The sequence below is a fragment of the Bombina bombina genome, chromosome 2, assembly GCF_027579735.1.
Source record: "Bombina bombina isolate aBomBom1 chromosome 2, aBomBom1.pri, whole genome shotgun sequence".
NCBI lineage: Eukaryota > Metazoa > Chordata > Amphibia > Anura > Bombinatoridae > Bombina > Bombina bombina.
Window position 1 is genome coordinate 922,589,431 of NC_069500.1, and position 22,300 is coordinate 922,611,730.

General features: G+C 39.6%; 1 protein-coding gene across 4 annotated transcripts in view; it reads right to left on the reverse strand.

Moving 5' to 3' along the window:
* The window catches only part of SLC4A4 (solute carrier family 4 member 4), a 522,314-nt gene that overhangs the window by 40,545 nt on the left and 459,469 nt on the right, over window positions 1-22,300 (reverse strand). For all 4 annotated transcript variants that reach the window (XM_053703335.1, XM_053703333.1, XM_053703336.1 and 1 more), the window contains 2 exons: window positions 19,397-19,510; window positions 10,844-11,005 (listed from right to left, as the gene is read on the reverse strand). In XM_053703335.1, coding sequence (XP_053559310.1) covers window positions 10,844-11,005; window positions 19,397-19,510 — 276 coding nt within the window. The remainder of the gene's footprint in view (window positions 1-10,843; window positions 11,006-19,396; window positions 19,511-22,300) is intronic.

The following is a 22,300-nucleotide window of genomic DNA, read 5'->3' on the forward strand; positions in this document are numbered from 1 at the left end:
ATGGACGTATTTAGCTGGAGAAAAGGCATTTTCTTAATGTAGTCGGGATGGAAAACAAAACAATCATTATATTAGAACCTGGTAAACTGCTTGGTCCTAATGATGAAAGTGATCCCTACCATTCTGTATGTCTGAACGTGTTTTATCTATCTATCTATCTGTCTATCTATCTATATATCTCTGTCTGTCTATATATCTATCTGTCTGTTTCTCTGTCTATCTATATATCTATCTGCCTGTCTCTCTGTCTATTTATATATGTCTATCTATCTTACTGTCTATCTATTTATCTATCTATCTATCTATCTATCTATCATCTATTTACCTACCTATCTTTCTAGCATAAAGCCTTAAAATGCATTTATATAGCACTCCCTTTCCATATCTACGTTACCCTAGCTTTTCCCATGTGCAACACACTAGCTCTTTGCTTTTTAATTAGCCTTCTTCTGTCCTCTCTTTGTAGATACAGCAGATTTGTATCTCAGCCTGTGAGTTCATGCATGTTTCCACCATTTATCATGATAAAAGACAGCTCTTTAAAGCATGATTTAAAATGTGAATCAAAAAAATACACGGCATCATAGAAACAAAATTAAACGGTCAAATTGAGTTCTTCATTAAAGAAACAGTGTACTGTAAAATAGTTTTTCCCTTAATGTGTTTTTTAATAACTTGTTATACCATCTGCAAAGTATAAAATGTATGATAAATGTATGCCTAAACTTTATTTTTATATATTGATGGTTTTTGTTCTTTGAAACCACAACCCATTAACATGGGTTGAGCTTGCAGGGAAATTAATTTCCTTATATTATCACTTTCTATACACACACTTCTTTATATAATTTCTGTCTGTATACCAAAGTCCAATAATTAGAGAACAATTGAAAATTAACATTTTATTGCTTATTTCTCCTACCTCCCATTCCAAGTGCAATTTCTTCTGCTATATATCTTTACACTGCTCGTCAATAGCTTATACTCAAGTATAAAAACCACAGGCAAAATCAGCTGTTTTGAATGCCAATATAAATGTAAAGGAGTTATTTGAAAACAAATTAATACACTCCAGCAGGTATAATGGATTAATGGGAACACATTAAAGGGGAGAAACAAATAGGGTAAATTGTTCCTTTAAATGTTTAAATAAATATTTGTATTCTACTTTTATTATTATTTGGCACCTTTTAAATATTTCCAGTTACCACATATTCCACAAGCCTGACACATTACAGAGGCTTTACAAAGGTTATGCCTCAGTATTGAAGAAAAATGCACATTTTACTAACACAGCCGTTTACATGCAATTATTTTGTGAATATTTTGCATTGAAGTGCCTGATTGCTGATATATACAAGCATATATAAATTATGTTAGGTCCCTTTATTAAAGGGATACTAAACCCAATTTTTTCTTTAATGATTCATATAGAGCATGCACTTCTAAGCAGCTTTCTAATTTACTACTATTATCAATTTTCTTCGTTCTCTTGCTATCTTTATTTAAAAAGCAGGAATGTAAAGCAAAGGAGCTGGACCATCTTAGGTTTAGCACCCTGGATAGTGCTTGCTTATTGGTGGCTACGTTTAACCACCAGTGAGCAAGCGCAACCCAGGTTCTGAACCAACATAGGGCTTGCTCCTAAGCTTTACATTTATACTTTTTAATTAAAGATAGCAAGAGAGATGAAGAAAATGTTATGCTAGGAGTAAATTAGAAAGTTGCTTAAAATTGCATGCTCTATCTGAATCATGAAAGAAATGTTTTGTGTTTAGTGTCCCTTTAAGGTTCTTGTCTCTACCTACAGATCTAGAGGGCCAAAAGAATTGCTGTTCAACCAAACTGAATAAATCATATTCAGTCAATTTGATTATTTCTTAGGTCAGATGATCTAAAGCTCTCTGCTCAGGTGAAATGATCTAAAACAATCTCTCAGTGCTACAAGACCCAATGATAGGCGTATGCGATAGCGAAATACATGCATACAGCATAGAGCTCAATAGGCTAAGCCGTACAAAGCACGCTGAATATACTTGTAAAAATCTGAAACGTATTACAGGTAAAAACTCATAAACAGAACAGATCCAAATAGGTGTTAAACCCTGTCCCAAAATTCAAATTTACACTATGCCATTCATATTAACCTTATATTATGCCGAAAAAAATGTATTCAATGTAAACTGTGAAACGCGTATTTAAGGTCATTTTAACAGAAAGGTTGAAATTATAAACAAGATTTTAAAATTTGAAGGGCTCCTAATATTTATAGTGTGAAATTAATCTTGTGACATTGGTGAATGGGCTGAACAAGGGAGTTCCTTGGGAATATATGAAGTTTCCTCGCAATTGGTATCCGAATTATCTATGCATATTAGGCCTGTAGGTCTCCCTGTTTTTTCTCACCAAATATAAAAAAATACCAAATGTCCTTATTAAACTGAAAGAAAAACAAAATTTATGCTTACCTGATAAATTTATTTATTTCTTGACACGATGAGTCCCTGGATCATCATTAATTACTGTTGGGAATATCACTCCTGCCCAGCAGGAGGCGGCAAAGAGCACCACAGCAAAGCTGTTAAATATCACCTCACTTCCCTCCCACCCCAGTCATTCAACCGAAGTAAAGGAGAGAAAGGAAGTAACAAGGTGCAGAGGTGTCTGAAGTTTATAACATACTAACAACCTGTCTAATAACAGAGCGGGCCGTGGACTCATCATGTCAAGAAAGAAAGAAATTTATCAGGTAAGCATAAATTTTGTTTTCTTTCTAATGACACGATGAGTCCACGGATCATCATTAATTACTGTTGGGAATCAATACCCAAGCTAGAGTACACAGATGATAAGGGAGGGACAAGAGAGGAAACCTAAACTGAAGGCACCACTGCTTGAAGATCCTTTCTCCCAAAAATGGCCAAAAAAGTCAAATTTATAGAAGTTTGAAAAAGTGTGAAAAGAGGACCAGGTTTCAGCCTTGGAAATCTGAATCATGGTCTCAATGACCGAGTCCGAAATCTATGCTTGGATAAATTTAAGCGTTCAATCTCCAAGCAATCATACTCTAAGAAACTAGATTTGTATGAAGGAAGACCCCTTGAAATAGAAGGTCCTTCCCCAACTAAAGTCTCCAAGGTGGAAGAGATGACATGTCTGCCAGGTCTGCATACCAAATGCTGCGAGGCCACGCCGGTGCAAAGAGGATCACCAACGCCCTCTCCTGCTTGATTTGAGCAATAACTGAAGGACAGAAAAGCGAACGGAGACAATAGGTAAGCGAGACTGAAAATCCAAGGTACCGCTAGAGGGTCTCTCAGAACTGAGGTACGAGTATCCGGTAAGCATAAATTTCCTTTTCTTCTACAAGATACGACAAGTCCACGGATTCATCCTTACTTGTGGGACACAATACCAAAGCAACAGGACACGGATGAACGGGAGGGACAAGACAGATACCTAAACGGAAGGCACCACTGCTTGAAGAACTTTTCTCCCAAAAATAGCCTCAGAAGAAGCAAAAGCATCAAATTTGTAAAATTTGGAAAAAGTATGAAGGGAGGACCAAGTCGCAGCCTTACAAATCTGTTCAACAGAAGCATTATTTTTAAAAGCCCATGTGGAAGCAACAGCTCTAGTAGAATGAGCCGTAACCTTTTCAGGGGGCTGCTGTCCAGCAGTCTCGTATGCCAGACGGATGATGCTTTTCAGCCAAAAAGAAAGAGAGGTAGCCATAGCTTTTTGACCCCTACGCCTTCCAGAATAAACAACGAATAGAGAAGATGTTTGACGAAAATCCTTGGTTGCTTGTAAGTAAAACTTCAAAGCCTTAACCACGTCCAAGTTATGTAAGAGACATTCCTTCTTAGAAGAAGGATTAGGACACAAGCAAGGAACCACAATTTCCTGATTAATATTCTTATTAGAAACAACCTTAGGAAGAACACCAGGTTTAGTACGCAAAACCACCTTATCAGAATGGAATATAAGATAAGGTGAATCACATTGCAACGCAGAAAGCTCAGAAACTCTTTGAGCCAAAGAGATAGCAACTAAAAACAAAACTTTCCAAGATAATAGTTTAATATCGATGGAATGCATGGGTTCAAACGGAACCCCTTGAAGAACATTGAGAACTAAATTCAAACTCCATGGCGGAGCAATAGGTTTAAACATAGGCTTGATTCTGATTAAAGCCTGACAAAAAGACTGAACGTCTGGGACATCGGCCAGACGCTTGTGTAGTAAAATTGACAAAGCAGAAATTTGTCCCTTTAAGGAACTATCTGATAATCCCTTCTCCAATCCTTCTTGGAGAAAAGACAAAATCCTAGGAATCTTAATCCTACTCCATGAGTAGCCCTTTGATTCACACCAATAAAGATATTTACGCCATATCTTATGATAAATCTTACTCATGACAGGCTTGCGAGCCTGAATCAAAGTATCAATGACCGATTCAGAGAATCACCGCTTAGATAAAACTAAGCGTTCAATCTACAAGCAGTCAGCTGCAGAGAATTTAGGTTTGGATGCTGGAATGGACCTTGAATGAGAAGGTCCTGTCTCAATGGTAGTTTCCACGGTGGCAGAGATGACATGTCCACTAGATCTGCATAACAAGTCCTGCGTGGCCACGCAGGCACTATCAGGATTACTGAAGCTCTCTCCTGTCCACCAGAGGAAATGGTGGAAACACATAAGCCAGGTTGAACGACCAAGGTACTGCTAGAGCATCTATCAGTACAGCTTGGGGATCCCTTGACCTGCACCCGTAACAAGGAAGTTTGGCATTCTGACGAGATGCCATCAGATCCCATTCCGGTGTGCCCCATTGACGGATCAATGATGCGAAAACCTCCGGATGAAGTTCACACTCCCCCGGATGAAAAGTTTGACGACTTAGAAAATCCGCTTCCTAGTTCTCTACTCCTGGTATATAGATTGCTGATAGATGGCAAGAGTGAGCCTCCGCCCATCGGATTATCTTTGAAACCTCTATCATTGCTAGAGAACTCCTTGTTCCCCCTTGATGATTGACATATGCTACAGTCGTGATATTGTCCGACTGGAATCTTATGAATTCGGCCAAAGCCAACTGAGGCCACGCCTGAAGCGCATTGAATATTGCTCTCAGTTCCAGAATATTGATTTGAAGTAGAGACTCCTCCTGAGTCCAAACACCCTGAGCTTTCAGGGAATTCCAGACTGCACCCCAGCCCAAGAGGCTGGCATCTGTCGTCACTATTACCCATGCTGGCCTGCAGAAGCACATTCCCTGGGACAGATGAGCCGGTGACAACCACCAAAGAAGAGAGTCTCTGGTCTCTTGATCCAGATTTATCTGAGGAGATAAATTTGCATAATCCCCATTCCACTGTCTGAGCATGCACAGCTGCAGTGGTCTGAGATGAAAGTGAGGAAACGGAACAATGTCCATTGCTGCTACCATTAATCCAATGACCTCCATACACTGAGCCACTGATGGCCGAGGAATGGACTGAAGTGCTCGGCAAGTATTTACAATCTTTGACTTTCTGACCTTCGTCAGAAATATTTTCATGTCTACCGAGTCTATCAGAGTTCCCAAGAATGGGACTCTTGTTAGTGGAACTAATGAACTATTTTCTATATTCACTTTCCAACCGTGAGTTCTTAGAAATGCCAACACGATGTCCGTGTGTGATTTGGTCAGATGATAAGTTGACGCCTGGATCAAAATATCGTCCAGATAGGGCGCCACATCTATGCCCCGCGGCCTGAGAACCACCAGAAGGGACCCTAGCACCTTTGTGAAGACTCTGGGAGCTCTGGCCAACCCGAAAGGAAGGGCCACAAACTGATAGTGTTGGTCCAGAAAGGTAAACCTTAGAAACTGATGATGATCCTTGTGGATAGGAATGTGAAGATACGCATCCTTTAGGTCCACTGTGGTCATATATTGACCCTCCTGGATCATTGGCATAATTGTTCGTATAGTCTCCATCTTGAACGATGAAATTTGTTTAGGCATTTGAGATCTAAAATTGGTCTGAAAGTTCCATCTTTTTGGGGAACCACGAACAGATATGAGTAAAACCCTTGTCCCTGTTCTAGTTTTGGAACTGGGCAAATTACTCCCATGGTATAGAGGTCTTTTACACAGCGTAAGAACGCCTCTCTTTTTGTCTGGTCTACAGACATACGTGAAAGATGAAATCTCCCTCTTCGGAGAAATTCCTTGAATTCCAGCTGATACCCCTGGGTCACAATTTCCAATGCCCAGGGATCCTGAAAATCTCTTGCCCAAGCCTGAGCAAAGAGAGAAAGTCTGCCCCCTACTAAATCCGGTCCCGGATCGGGGGCCGCCCCTTCATGTTGTCTTGGTAGCAACAGTGGGCTTCTTGGCTTATTTACCTTTATTCCAGGCCTGGTTAGGTCTCCATACTGACTTGGATTGAGCAAAATTCCCTTCCTGCTTTGTGGCGGAAGAGGAAGCAGAGGGTCCTCCTTTAAAGTTTCGAAAGGAACAAAAATTATTTTGTTTACCCCTCATCTTCACAGCCTTATCCTGAGGCAGGGAATGACCTTTACCTCCAGTAATGTCAGAAATGATTTCCTTCAATTCAGGCCCGAATAGGGTCTTACCTTTAAAAGGAATAGCTAACAGCTTAGATTTTGATGACACATCAGCAGACCAAGATTTGAGCCATAACGCACTACGTGCTAAGATGGCAAAGCCTGCATTTTTCGCCGCTAATTTAGCCATTTGAAAAGCGGCATCTGTAATAAAAGAATTAGCGAGCTTGAGAGCCTTTATTCAATCAAAAATGTCATCTAATGGGGTCTCAACCTTAAGAGACTCTTCTAGAGCCTCAAAACCAAAAAGCTGCTGCAGTAGTAACTGGAACAATGCAAGCTATAGGTTGTAAAAGAAAACCCTGATGAATAAACAATTTCTTTAGAAGACCCTCTAATTTTTTATCCATAGGATCTTTGAAAGCACAACTGTCCTCAATAGGTATAGTTGTATGCTTAGCTAGGGTAGAAATAGCTCCCTCCACCTTAGGGACCGTTTGCCAAGAATCCCGAATGGTGTCAGATATGGGAAACATTTTCTTAAAATTAGGAGGGGGAGAGAACGGAATGCCTGGTCTATCCCATTCCTTTGTAACAATGTCCGAAATTCTTTTAGGGACTGGAAAAACATTAGTGTAAGTAGGTACCTCTAGAAATTTGTCCATCTTACACAACTTCTCTGGTGGTGTCACAATAGGGTCACAATCATCCAGAGTCGTTAAAACCTCCCGGAGTAACAGGCAGAGGTGTTCAAGCACAAATTTAAAGGACATTTAAAGGACATCATGTCCGAATCTGTCTGAGACAACACATTTCCTGAATCTGAAAATTCTCCCTCAGACAGCAATTCCCCGACCCCCAAATCAGAGCACTGTGAGGGTACATCGGAAATGGCCAATAAGGCATCAGAGGGTTCAGTATTTACCTTAATACCTGACCTACTACGTTTACCCTGTAAAACTGGCAGTTTAGATAATACCTCTGTAAGGGTAGTAGACATAACTTCAGCCATATCTTGCAGAGTAAAAGAATTAGACGCACTAGAAGTACTCTGCGTCGCTTGAGTGGGCGTTAAAGGTTGTGACACTTGGGGAGAATTGGATGGCATAACCTGATTCTCTTCAGACTGAGAATCATCCTTAGACATACTTTTATCACCTAAAATATGTTCTTTGCAGTGTAAGGCCCTTTAAGTACAGGAAGGACACAATGTAAGTGGGGGTTCCACAATGGCTTCTAAACACATAGAGCATTGACTTTCCTTTAATGTCAGACCCTCAATGTCAGACATGTTGAACAGGCTAGTAATAACCACAAAAGTCGTGAAAACACTTTATTTATTGAACAAAAACATTATGAAAAAAAAAAACCTGCACCTCAGGGGTCTGACCAACGTCTCACTACGACTCCGGTAGACAATCTCTCAGTTTGGGCCCAACCGAAGCTGAAGTTTGCTGCCTTCTTGACAAAATCAACTGCGCATCTGAGGCGCGAAAATTAGGCCCCGCCCATCATATGCAATGTACTCTCAGCCTAAAAAACCGCAAGTAAGTGGTACAGAACTAGCCATAAGCATCCTAATTGAGTGATTATAGCCATGTGAAACCCCAGCACAATGCCCAAACACCAGTTATATTAACCATTTGGCAATAAAAACCGTTATGCTGCCCCAGTGTCTAAACCATGCTGCCATAATTTTTGCTTGCTGCATTTAGCCCATAACAATTAAATACACAGGTTTTCAGTAATACTCCTTCTTATGTCTATAGGTTTACTGCTTACCCCTTCCCTCTTGGGAGCTATGTCAGCCTGTTCTGAAATATCACAGTCTCTTCAGAAGTAAATGACTGAACATACCTCAATGCTTGTAGCATGAAACGTTCCCCACACTGAAGCATCTGCTAAGATCATCAACCTCCAGGAAGAAATCTTCTTCTATTTGCTGCCTGAGGAAAAATAGTACACACCGGTACCATTTAAAATAAAAAAATTCTTGATTGAAGAAAACTAAAAACTATCATTTTAACACCTCTTTCACTTTACCTCTTCCTAAGAGGTAAAGTGAATGACTGGGGGTGGAGAGAAGGGAGGAGCTATATATACAGCTCTGCTGTGGTGCTCTTTGCCACTTCCTGTTAGCAGGAGGATAATATCCCACAAGTAAGGATGAATCCGTGGACTCGTCGTATCTTGTAGAAGAAATGCTATTGATGCCAGGTGCTCCCTGCCACATTCACACTCACCTGCAAAAATCTGCAGTTTAGTGAGCTTCATTACTTTCTATGGAGGTAAACTCCCAACTCACTGGGAATTCCTGGTTCAGACCTTGTCTTAGATAAATCTGTGGTGGCTGCAGATGCGAGGGTCACTGTGATATTCTGGCCATGCTAATAAAGTTAAGCCCTCAGTCTCCCTGGATTTTAAATCCTCACCTATATACATCCCTTTCCTGTATTTAAAAGTTTTGTTTTAAATTATTACAAAATGTTTTATTTAGTAAGTATGTTTCTATTTTTTTTAAGTAAATTCTATTTTATTAGATCATTTTATTTTTTAAAAATTCTTTATTTTGCTATGTGTTAAACTCATGCAAATGGGGTAAATAACAAGACAAAGTGCTCCTCCAGATAAAGCTGATGAGCCAAAGAGAAAGGTATACATGCATATGCAATAATCACTGGCCGTTTTCTTATCTGGAGAACAATAGGGGTGTTCCAGGAATGCAAGATTTACTATTGCAAAACACTTATACAGTTTAAATAAAATACAATAACCAAATAGAGCATTTTATTTTATACATTTGAATGTCCTTTTAATTGTTTTTGTATACAAGTGGAGCTCAAACGTTTGCGCCCGAGCGATAAGGGGTTTATCGTAAGGGTTTGCGCTTGTCACGCTTACCGCTCGTATTAAGAGTTGAAAGTAAACCCAATCGCTTGAGCACAATCTCGATTTATGCTAGAATGATTACTGCGACTTCAGAGCTCTGGTTAACTGTTTCGCAAAACATAAAAGTTGCTCAAAACACATAAAACACTTAAAAAAATACATTACAACGTATAGTTACACTCATAATAATACCATCTAATAAAAATGATTAAAAACAAATATTGCACAAAAAATGTATAAAGGCTCAAAGATATAAGGTCTCAGGTGTTAGAAGAAAAAAAGGAAGGCAACGGGCTTTAACATTAAGATACAATCATGTATATGTCTAATAATATGTATAAGTATGTATATAGATATGTCTTTATATGTGTACATATGTATTTATATATGTAAGGGTATATACCTATTTACAGACATATATACACATAAACACATAAATACATATGTACACACACATATATATATATATATATATATATATATATATATATAGATATATACAAGTGCATTGGAGCCCTTTGCAGTTAAAGGGACGTTCCAACCAAAATTGGAATCCACATGGATGCATTTAAATTTTGAATATAAGCATTTCTTGTAACATACAAGAATTAGCAAAAATGCTTCTAATAAAAGCTATAGCTGTTTCAAACGTGTATGTTATTTGAAGAACATTGGAATGTGAAATATTCATATTTTTATGTTGGGTTAGTGCAAATGAGAATATGGATTCGGGTTTGTGCAAGAGTGGAGTGTTAGGTTTTTTCCCACTTTTTTTCTCCATTGACTTCTATAGGAGAATACGTGAACGCACACGCAATATATCCGACTTCGGCTTTTTGCACTTGTCGGGTGAGCACGAGAGCGAAAACAGTTTACTTTCAACTCGTAAAATGAGCGCATCCCGAAGCTTACTTCCCGAACTGAAACGTTAATTTGTGCTCCACTTGTAATCTGGCCCTAAATGTTTATTTTTCTTCTCTCTCAAGTATTTCAGTGTGCATTTAGCAATTTTTAATCTTTCATTGTATTTAATTAGACAAAACAAACGTGTTAAATGACCGAGTGTTATTAACAGTTTGTAAACTGTGATAAACTTGAAACTATAAACTTATCTCAGTGACAATTCATCTGTCATAAGGTTAGAAAAAGAGACGCTAACTTGATGCAATAGTAAAACTGGGATGGAATTGCAAACTGGAGGTGAAATCTGCTGTAACACAAGCTCATTGGCTTGCATGGAAACTGCTGACTGCTCATAAATAAATAAACTTGGTTTCTGTAGCACAGAGTTGAATTTTTTAGTGGTTGTGACAGTGATGTTGCCAGAGGTAAGGAACATTGTTTTTTGTTTTGTTTTTTAGAATACTGTATGACATCATTATCATTAAAGACCAACCTTGAGTTTATGTTCTTTCCGGTTCACAATGACACCTGTGATTTGTTGGTCCATGAAGATCAAAATAGTTACAAGAAGCGCTGGGAGGGCTGCAGCAAGATACACCCACCAGGGATTTCCTCCAAAGGGTGGCACAAACCATCCTCTGTGTGGGCTTGTTGGCTTAATGAAGAAAAGAAAAATAAATTAATGAAAAAATATGTGACTGACTGCAATGAAAATCAATATTTCAAATCAAGTAAAGAAACAGTGTATACCCCCTGACCAGTAAACTACAGCAATATTTTAAAAGAAAAATATATGTCCTAATACAAATCGGGCAATAAAATATGTTGTTAACCCTATCCAAACATATAGGGGCGTCAAGGGTAAAATGAATTAGTAAAAATGCAGAATATATTGTACGTGGAAAACAATGGACTATGTATGTAATATTACGATAGAAGAACAATAAGTAAAAGATAAAAACAGAATAGTACGACTGATTAAATAATAAAAGAATTACAAAAGTCCAAAATAAAATCACAGCAAGTCTCTCAATGAGAGGTGGTCGTATAACCGGTCGAAGAAATGACAGTCTTTAAGGCATCTGTCCCTTCAGGCAGCTAGACAACCAGCACTTAGCAAAGGGCAATACCTCATGTAGTACAGCACATGAAAGTGCAAAATCAGCAGGGCAGATCCTCAGAGTCGCCCGGCAGACTTGCCTCCGGCGCAGGGTTAGTAGGTGCTCAGTCTCAATCAACTTGAGGTTAGTCTCAATCAACGGGTGCACTGAGGTGAGAGATTCCAATCAGTGGTATGCTCTACCACTGAGTTGAATCTCTCACATCAGTGCATATATTGATCGAGACTCTGAGCATCTACTAACCTCAAGCCGATTCGGTTTCTCAAGAGGATCAAGCCCCTGCCGTGGCGGCGAGTCTGCCCGGCGACTCTGAGGATCCGGCCTGCTGATTTGCACTTTCATGTGCTGTACTACATGTGAGTAGTCTTTACACCTTATTGCCCTTTGCCAAGTGCTGGTTGTCTACCCTATGAGGAGCCTTATATCTTTTTGTATAATAGTAATATTTTCCCAGTCTAGCAAGAAATTAGAGGGTAATAATAAGAAATGAGCTATATTTCTATATTTAATGTAGAGTGGACTAGTTACTTTTTCTCTCTTAAATGGAAAAACAATAGTGATATTTATCACTGTCAATGGCATAGATTTCCTCCATGACCCCCCATAAAGGTATTTTAATGGTTTGGTCCTAACAGACCTGTTCCTGAAAGATGGTCATAGCTATTAAAGCTCTATCATGAGGCTAGACTATCCTTTCTGTCAAAACGTAATGTTCAAGAGTCATAGTTTATAATCAATTTCTATAAAAAATAAACACAAGTTTTTTTTATGTACATGGGGGAGGGCTTGCAGATCTATATCAAGACTTTGGAATTGTCAAGTTACAAATGGACCAAAACTCCCAGGCCTTGTAGAGAGGTGCATAACTGGTACATTTTGTGTCTTGTTAGGCTGTAAGCATGGCAGCTGGAGGGAATTATAAGACCACAGCTAAACCCAGTTGGCACTAAAGATATTTCACTGCTCAGTTTGATAGACAGAAACTCCACCCACAGCAATCTTATAATATTAGGTATTTATCTGATTATAAAAAGGAAAATGTACAATATAAAGGGAACCCTTCTTTCTGCACAAGGTTCTAATAAAGCAAACTACCAGTCATAGTCCTTGGAGAAATTGAAAATGTCCTGGGTTATCTCTGCCCAATATTTGTGCAACGCTTGTCTACAGATAGAGTACATAAAATTCCCTTTGTAAGGCAGCCTAACCCCAAGTAACATGGTTATTGCAAGTAAAAAGGGAGTCTTACAAATGTAAAAATAAGAGATATAATGTATCATAACCAAAGCAAAAACATAATTTATGCTTACCTGATAAATTTATTTCTCTTGTAGTGTGTTCAGTCCACGGGTCATCCATTACTTATGGGATATATTCTCCTTCCCAACAGGAAGTTGCAAGAGGATCACCCAAGCAGAGCTGCTATATAGCTCCTCCCCTCACATGTCATATCCAGTCATTCGACCGAAACAAGACGAGAAAGGAGAAACTATAGGGTGCAGTGGTGACTGGAGTTATAATTTTAAAATTTAGAACCTGCCTTAAAAAGACAGGGCGGGCCGTGGACTGAACACACTACAAGAGAAATAAATTTATCAGGTAAGCATAAATTATGTTTTCTCTTGTTAAGTGTGTTCAGTCCACGGGTCATCCATTACTTATGGGATACCCATACCAAAGCTAAGTACACGGATGATGGGAGGGACAAGGCAGGAACATTAAACAGAAGGAACCACTGCCTGTAGAACCGTTCTCCCAAAACCAGCCTCCGAAGAAGCGAAAGTGTCAAATTTGTAAAATTTGGAAAAAGTATGAAGTGAAGACCAAGTTGCAGCCTTGCAAATCTGTTCAACAGAGGCCTCATTCTTAAAGGCCCAGGTGGAAGCCACAGCTCTAGTGGAATGAGCTGTAATTCTTTCAGGAGGCTGCTGTCCAGCAGTCTCATAGGCTAAACGTATTATGCTACGAAGCCAAAAAGAGAGAGAGGTAGCCGAAGCCTTTTGACCTCTCCTCTGTCCAGAGTAAACGACAAACAGAGAAGAAGTTTGTCTAAAATCTTTAGTTGCCTGTAAGTAGAACTTCAGAGCACGGACCACGTCTAGATTATGCAAAAGACGTTCCTTCTTTGAAGAAGGATTAGGACATAATGATGGAACAACAATCTCTTGATTGATATTCCTGTTAGAAACAACCTTAGGCAAAAACCCAGGTTTAGTATGCAGTACTACCTTGTCTGAATGAAAAATCAGATAAGGAGAATCACAATGTAAGGCAGATAACTCAGAGACTCTTCGAGCCGAGGAAATAGCCATCAAAAACAAAACCTTCCAAGATAAAAGCTTAATATCAATGGAATGAAGGGGTTCAAATGGAACACCCTGAAGAACTTTAAGAACCAAGTTTAAGCTCCACGGAGGAGCAACAGCTTTAAACACAGGCTTAATTCTAGCCAAAGCCTGACAAAAGGCCTGGACGTCTGGATTCTCTGCCAGACGTTTGTGTAAAAGAATAGACAGAGCTGAAATCTGTCCCTTTAGCGAACTAGCGGATAAACCCTTTTCTAAACCCTCTTGTAGAAAAGCCAATATCCTAGGAATCCTAACCTTACTCCATGAGTAACTCTTGGATTCGCACCAATATAAATATTTACGCCATATCTTATGGTAAATTTTTCTGGTCACAGGTTTCCGAGCCTGTATTAATGTATCAATAACCGAATCCGAAAACCCACGATTTGATAGAATCAAGCGTTCAATTTCCAGGCAGTCAGCCTCAGAGAAATTAGGTTTGGATGGTTGAAAGGTCCCTGAAGTAGAAGGTCCTGCCTAAGAGGAAGAGACCATGGTGGACAGGACGACATGTTCACCAGGTCTGCATACCAGGTCCTGCGTGGCCACGCAGGCGCTATCAGAATTACTGATGCCCTCTCCTGTTTGATCCTGGCAATCAGTCGAGGTAGCAACGGAAATGGTGGAAACACATAAGCTATGTTGAAAACCCAAGGGGCTGCTAATGCATCTACCAGCACTGCTCCCGGGTCCCTGGATCTGGATCCGTAACAAGGAAGCTTCGTGTTCTGGCGAGATGCCATGAGATCCAGATCCGGTTCGCCCCAACGACGAATCAGTTGAGCAAATACCTCTGGGTGAAGTTCCCACTCTCCCGGATGAAAATTCTGGCGACTTAGGAAATCCGCCTCCCAGTTCTCTACGCCTGGGATGTAAATCGCTGACAGGTGGCAAGAGTGAGACTCTGCCCAGCGAATTATCTTCGAGACTTCCAACATCGCTAGGGAACTCCTGGTTCCCCCTTGATGATTGATGTAAGCCACAGTCGTGATATTGTCCGACTGAAATCTGATGAACCTCAGTCTTGCTAACTGAGGCCAAGCTAGAAGAGCATTGAATATTGCTCTTAATTCTAGAATGTTTATTGGAAGGAGTTTCTCCTCCTGAGTCCACGAACCCTGAGCTTTCAGGGAATTCCAGACTGCTCCCCAGCCTAGAAGGCTGGCATCCGTTGTTACAATCGTCCAATCTGGTCTGCGAAAGGTCATTCCTTTGGACAGATGAACCGGTGACAACCACCAGAGAAGAGAATCTCTGGTCTCCTGGTCCAGATTTAGCAAAGCAGACAGATCCGAGTAATCCCCGTTCCATTGACTGAGCATGCATAGTTGCAGCGGTCTGAGATGCAGGCGCGCAAATGGCACTATGTCCATTGCCGCGACCATTAAGCCGATTACCTCCATGCACTGAGCTACTGATGGGCTTGGAATGGAATGAAGGACACGGCAAGCATTGAGAATCTTTGATAACCTGGACTCCGTCAGGTAAATCTTCATCTCTACAGAATCTATAAGAGTCCCTAGAAAAGGGACCCTTGTGAGTGGTAACAGAGAACTCTTTTCCACGTTCACTTTCCACCCATGCAACCTCAGAAATGCAAGAACTATCTCTGTATGAGACTTTGCATTCTGAAAACTTGACGCTTGTATCAGAATGTCGTCTAGGTACGGAGCCACCGCTATGCCTCGTGGTCTTAGTACCGCCAGAAGTGAGCCCAGAACCTTCGTAAAAATTCTCGGGGCCGTGGCTAACCCAAAGGGAAGAGCCACAAACTGGTAATGCCTGTCTAGAAAGGCAAACCTTAGGTACCGATAATGATCTTTGTGAATCGGTATGTGAAGGTAAGCATCCTTTAAGTCCACTGTGGTCATGTATTGACCCTCTTGGATCATGGGTAGGATGGTTCGAATGGTTTCATCTTGAACGATGGTACCCTTAGGAATTTGTTTAAGATCTTTAAGTCCAAGATTGGTCTGAAGGTTCCCTCTTTTTTGGGAACCACAAATAGATTTGAGTAAAATCCTTGTCCCCGTTCCGATCGCGGAACTGAGTGGATCACTCCCATGATTAAGAGGTCTTGTACACATTGTAGAAATGCCTCTCTCTTTACTAGGTTTGTTGATAACCTCGAAAGATGGAACCTCCCTTGTGGAGGAGAGGTTTTGAAATCCAGAAGGTATCCCTGAGATATAATCTTCAACGTCCAGGGATCCTGCACATCTCTTGCCCAAGCCTGGGCGAAGAGAGAAAGTCTGCCCCCCACTAAATCCGTCTCCGGATAGGGGGCCCTGTCTTCATGCTGTCTTAGGGGCGGAAGTGGGCTTTCTGGCCTGCTTGCCCTTGTTCCATGACTGGTTGCCTTTCCAACCCTGTCTGTAACGAGCAGCAGTGCCTTCCTGTTTTGGAGCGGAGGAAGTTGATGCTGCTCCTGCCTTGAAGTTACGAAAGGCACGAAAATTAGACTGTTTGGCCTTTGGCTTGGCCCTGTCCTGAGGAAGGGCGTGGCCCTTACCTCCTGTAATGTCAGCAATAATTTCCTTCAAGCCGGGCCCGAATAAGGTCTGCCCTTTGAAAGGAATGTTAAGTAGCTTAGACTTGGAAGTTACATCCGCTGACCAGGATTTAAGCCAGAGCGCCCTGCGCGCCTGTATGGCGAATCCGGAATTTTTAGCCGTAAGTTTGGTTAGATGTACTACGGCATCTGAAACAAACGCATTAGCTTGCTTAAGGGTTCTAACTCTGCGCAAAGCCTCATCCAATGGCTCTGTGCGAATCGCCTCTTCCAGAGACTCAAACCAGAATGCCGCTGCAGCCGTGACAGGCGCAATGCATGCAAGAGGCTGCAAAATAAAACCCTGTTGAACAAACATTTTCTTAAGATAACCCTCTAATTTTTTATCCATTGGATCTGAGAAAGCACAGCTATCCTCCACCGGGATAGTGGTACGCTTGGCTAAAGTAGAAACTGCTCCCTCCACCTTAGGGACCGTCTGCCATAAGTCTCGTGTGGTGGCGTCTATAGGAAACATTTTTCTGAATATCGGGGGAGGGGAAAAAGGCACACCGGGTCTATCCCACTCCTTACTAATAATTTCTGTAAGTCTTTTTGGTATAGGAAAGACGTCAGTACACACCGGTACTGCATAGTATCTATCCAACCTACATAATTTCTCTGGGATTGCCACCGTGTCGCAATCGTTCAGAGCCGCTAATACCTCCCCTAGTAACACACGGAGGTTCTCAAGCTTAAATTTAAAATTTGAAATTTCTGAATCCGGTCTCCCCGGATCAGAACCGTCACCGACAGAATGAAGCTCACCGTCCTCATGTTCTGCAAATTGTGACGCAGTATCAGACATGGCTCTCGTGTCATCAGCACGCTCTGTCCTTAACCCAGAGCTATCGCGCTTCCCCCTCAATTCGGGCATATTATATAATACTTCTTTCATAACATTAGCCATATCATGTAAAGTGATTTGTAAGGGCCTAGATGTACTAGGCGTCTCAATTCTACGCATCTCCCGAGCGGGAGACGCAAGTAATGACACGTGAGGAGAGTTAGGCGGCATAACTTCCCCCTCGTTGTCTGGTGAAAGTTTCTCTATCGGTACAGATTGACTTTTATTCAAAGCAATATCAATACAATTGGTACACATCGTTCTATTGGGCTCCACATTGGCTTTTGAACATGATGAACAAACAGTTTCCTCTGAATCAGACATGTTTAAACAGATTTAACAATGAAAACTAGCAAGCTTGGAAATCACTTTCAATAAGTTTACAAGCAATAAAAAAAAAAAAACGCTGCAGCTCTTTAAAAATACAGATAGAATTAAAACAATTCTTAACAAGAAGTGTAAAATCAGCAGAGGATTGCACCCATTAGCAATAGGATGATTAACCCCTCAATACCCAAAACGGATAAAACGGATATCAATTAAGATTTAACGCTTTTAATCACAGTCAAGCACACTGTCACAGATCTGCTGTGACTGATTACCTCCCTCAAAAAGACTTTTGCAGACCCCTGTACTCTCTTGAGATGTCCTGGATCAAAGAGGAAGAAGCAGGAAGACTGTGCTAGAATTTTAACTGCGCAACAAGGCGCTAAAACAAGGTCCCTCCCACTCCTATCACAACAGTGGGAGCCCTGATATAACGGTTTCCATGCAGAAAATATATGTCAGCCATGTGGAAAAAAATCATGCCCAAAGCGATTTATCACCAAAGTACCTCACAAAAACGAATAACATGCCAGTAAACGTTTTATTAAAAAATAACATTTTCCAATGTCATGCAAAGTTATCACTAAGCCTGCTACCAGTCGCTACCACTGCAGATAAGGCTTAAGTATTATTTCAGTTTTAACAGTATTTTCTCAGTCAAATTCTAGTCCCTAGAAAATAACTTGACTGCGCATACATTTATCAGCCTGATACCAGTTGCCACTACTGCATTTAAGGCTGTACTTACATCATACGGTAACAGCAGTATTTTCTTAGTCAATTCCATTCCCAGAAAATAAAGTACTGCACATACCTCATTTGCGGAGGACCCCGCATGCTATTCCCCGTTTCTGAAGTTACCCCACTCCTCAGAATGTAGAGAACAGCCAGTGGATCTTAGTTACGCCTGCTAAGATCATAGAAAAAAAACGCAGGCAGTTTCTTCTTCCAAATACTGCCTGAGATAGAAAAACAGCACACTCCGGTGCCATTTAAAATAACAAACTTTTGATTGAAGAATAGTTAAGTAAAAACTCCAGCTCCTCTCGCGACCTCCTTCTTTGTTGAGGGTTGCAAGAGAATGACTGGATATGACATGTGAGGGGAGGAGCTATATAGCAGCTCTGCTTGGGTGATCCTCTTGCAACTTCCTGTTGGGAAGGAGAATATATCCCATAAGTAATGGATGACCCGTGGACTGAACACACTTAACAAGAGAAATGTATTTTTGTAAAACAAAAGGGCAATCTGTAAGTTAGTGTACGGTTATAGATTTATTTGCAGAGCTTCACTGTGGTAACTGAAAACATTAGTAGGCATTATATATAGGATATCTAGGCTGAAGAGCTTGCAATTTACTGACTTTATCCAAGTTAAAAGTTTTAACAATTATTAATATAAACATACAGTCACCATTTCAAATGTACTCATGTAATTAAAGACTCCTGAAAGTCATGGTAACATTTAAAAAACACAAAATTCTATGTGTCAAATGAATGAATACATAATACTTAAATATATACTACTTATACTTATATATATAAATACAAAATTTAAGTAGACATTTTAAAAAGAAGAATATATAGTTTAATTCATTACGTTTTTGATATTTATTTATTTTATCCTTAGTTGTTTGAAGAATCGTCAGCTGTCAATCAATTAGACAATATGGCGGGCGGGAGAGCTGCGCTTATCGGCAGATCGGTAAAAATGTAAAAATTTAAGAAAATAAATAAAATATCAGAAATGTAATGAATTAAACTCAGGCTAATTTTTAAAAGTCTATATGATGCCGTGAGGCATCCGTGCTAACTTTACATTCACTTTAATTATAATTGTTTAGGCCATTTACCTTGAATTCGCTGGGCACAATTAACTTTGGTGTGTCAACACCAACAAGGGCATCTATTCCGCAGAATATTAGAATAGATAAAATAGTGGCAAAGTCGCTGATCAGCTTTCTAGCCTGAAATACAAAACAGTTTAGACATGGATAAAAAAAACAAGACAGTTGATTTATCGTGCAAGGCTTAACAAATTGCGGGAGCCAAGAAACTCTGCTCTTAGAAATTTACTTCTGACTACAACTTCTATGATTTATTCCATATTTTTCTACATATATGGAGATATAGAAAAGATGTAACGTATATGATGTCGATACAAAAGCTATAAAATGATGTATAATGTAGACATATTGTAAAATATATAAGATGCAATGTTGATATAACCAAAAATATATATAAAATGTAGTTATATAAAGATAACAAATAAGTTATAGTCTAAATAAAAAGTTACAAAATAAATATAATGTAGATAAAAATAAAAAAAACTATATAGATAGCACCTTAATATTTTTGCTGTATCCTAAAATAGAAATACATTTGTCAACCCCTGATAAAATGTTCTCATTGGATTGTTACAACCATTTCATGAAAAAGAAAGAATACCAAGTAGAGATTTCCAATCCAATATACAAAACCTTTTTCCTATGACCAATATAACAGACCGTGCATTTTAAGTAAGATAAGCCATCTTTCTGTGTACTGTTACATATACAACCCTTAGCTGTAATGGGACATATTGTTCTCCATTGTGGCATTTGTATCAAAAGATCAAATCTACATACAGGCTAAAGTTTCTATCCAATGAATGCACAAGAACAAGATCAGTACTGAAAATGGTTTGGAAATCCAGGTCTGCTTTCATCTTTGCTGACTGCTACAATGTATGGGCCAAATGTATTTTAGTGGGTTAGGTTTCAAAAGATGAACATTTAATTGAATAAATCCACAAATTGACTTTCTGCAAAATGATCATGTTCCAATGGATCATATTAATAGCATGGGATTGAGGAATCAGCATAGGCAACATAAACCAAGGATGGCTGGCCATGCATAACCGGAAGACTGATGACAATTTATGGAAAGCCATTTCCGTATCACAGCATAGCTAATGTGCAAACCCTCTTAAGCAAAAAACAAAGAAACATTTATCCCTCTATGTGAAAATCATCATGTTCTTGACTATATCTCTGTAAAACACATTATTCAGTACTTTTAGATGTCTAACATTTAAAGTGATGGTAAACTTTCCCCTTTTTTAAAACAGATCCGGAATGTTAGTGATATTTTAGATGGAGGTTTAATCATCACTTGTAATAAAGATGCGCTGCAACTTACTTTTTAATATAGATATAAAATTAAAATAAGTGAAAGAATGAAAACGAGGAGAAGCGCTAAAAAAGCTAAAGGTGCTAAACAGTTTAAAAATAATTGCTATGCAGACAAATTGAGATAAAATAGGATGAATTTACTTGCTTAACAAATATAATTTAAAACAAACAATCACATTGGTACATGTCCTGCAAAAAAGAAAAAGACATAGATCACTTAAGAATCGTACGTCTCCGATGTATAAAAAACACAAAATAAAAACTCAGTTCTTAGTGCAGGATCGCACGCAGGGTCACAGTATAACCAGATTTCCTCTGTAGATCTAATAGTAGACGGACCTTTAGTGTGTGACTTGAGACCGGCTTCAATTTAAGCGCATGGCCCTTCACAGTGTAGTCCTCGTGTTGTCCGTGGGTAGCTGAAGAATCTTTCACTCCAATAAAGAAATACAGTCCTTATAGACAAAATGTGAAGTGTAAGGCAGCTGTAACTATCATCAACGCGTTTCTCCCTCTTACAGGGCTTTCTCAAGATGAATTAGCTCCAGTTACAGCCTCCTTTTAAACAGTGTATACTCATACCTATTGGTCAGGTGAGATTACTTAACTGGCAGGTGTGTTTAGTACAATTGGTCTATTGGCAACAGTGGTTTGTTTCTTATTTCATATAGATATATATATATTTTTTTTTCTAAGTTGCCAGTACTGTTGCCAATAGATCAATTGTAATGAGCACACCTGTCAGATAAAGTAATCTCACCTGACCAATAGGTATGAGTCTACACTGTTTAAAAGGAGGCTGTAACTGGAGCTAATTCATCTTGAGAAAGCCCTGTAAGAGGGAGAAACGCGTTGATGATAGTTACAGCTGCCTTACACTTCAAATTTTGTCTATAAGGACTGTATTTCTTTATTGGAGTGAAAGATTCTTCAGCTACCCACGGACAACACAAGGACTACACTGTGAAGGGCCATGCGCTTAAATTGAAGCCGGTCTCAAGTCACACACTAAAGGTCCGTCTACTATTAGATCTACAGAGGAAATCTGGTTATACTGTGACCCTGCGTGCGATCCTGCACTAAGAGCGGAGTTCACCATCTATATTATAGCGGCCGCTATAGTTTACCTTCAAGCTATCCTGACCAATAGGATTGCCCTACAGAGACGACGCCTCCCGATTTGTGACGTCACGGGACACGCATACGCCTCACGGAGGTGACTCTTGATACACGGACGGTACACCTAAAGGTAAAACGGGTTTACACTTACCCGGCTTTGGTTCTCCTTTGAATCATCTGAGGACTTTAGTTTTGATGCCGACCTCCCCCTCATAATACTGAGACAAGGTTTATACAAGGTTTATATTGGCAACAGCAGTTTTTATTTTGTGTTTTTTATACATCGGAGACGTCCGATTCTTAAGTGATCTATGTCTTTTTCTTTTTTGCAGGACATGTACCAATGTGATTGTTTGTTTTAAATTATATTTGTTAAGCAAGTAAATTCATCCTATTTTATCTCAATTTGTCTGCATAGCAATTATTTTTAAACTGTTTAGCACCTTTAGCTTTTTTAGCGCTTCT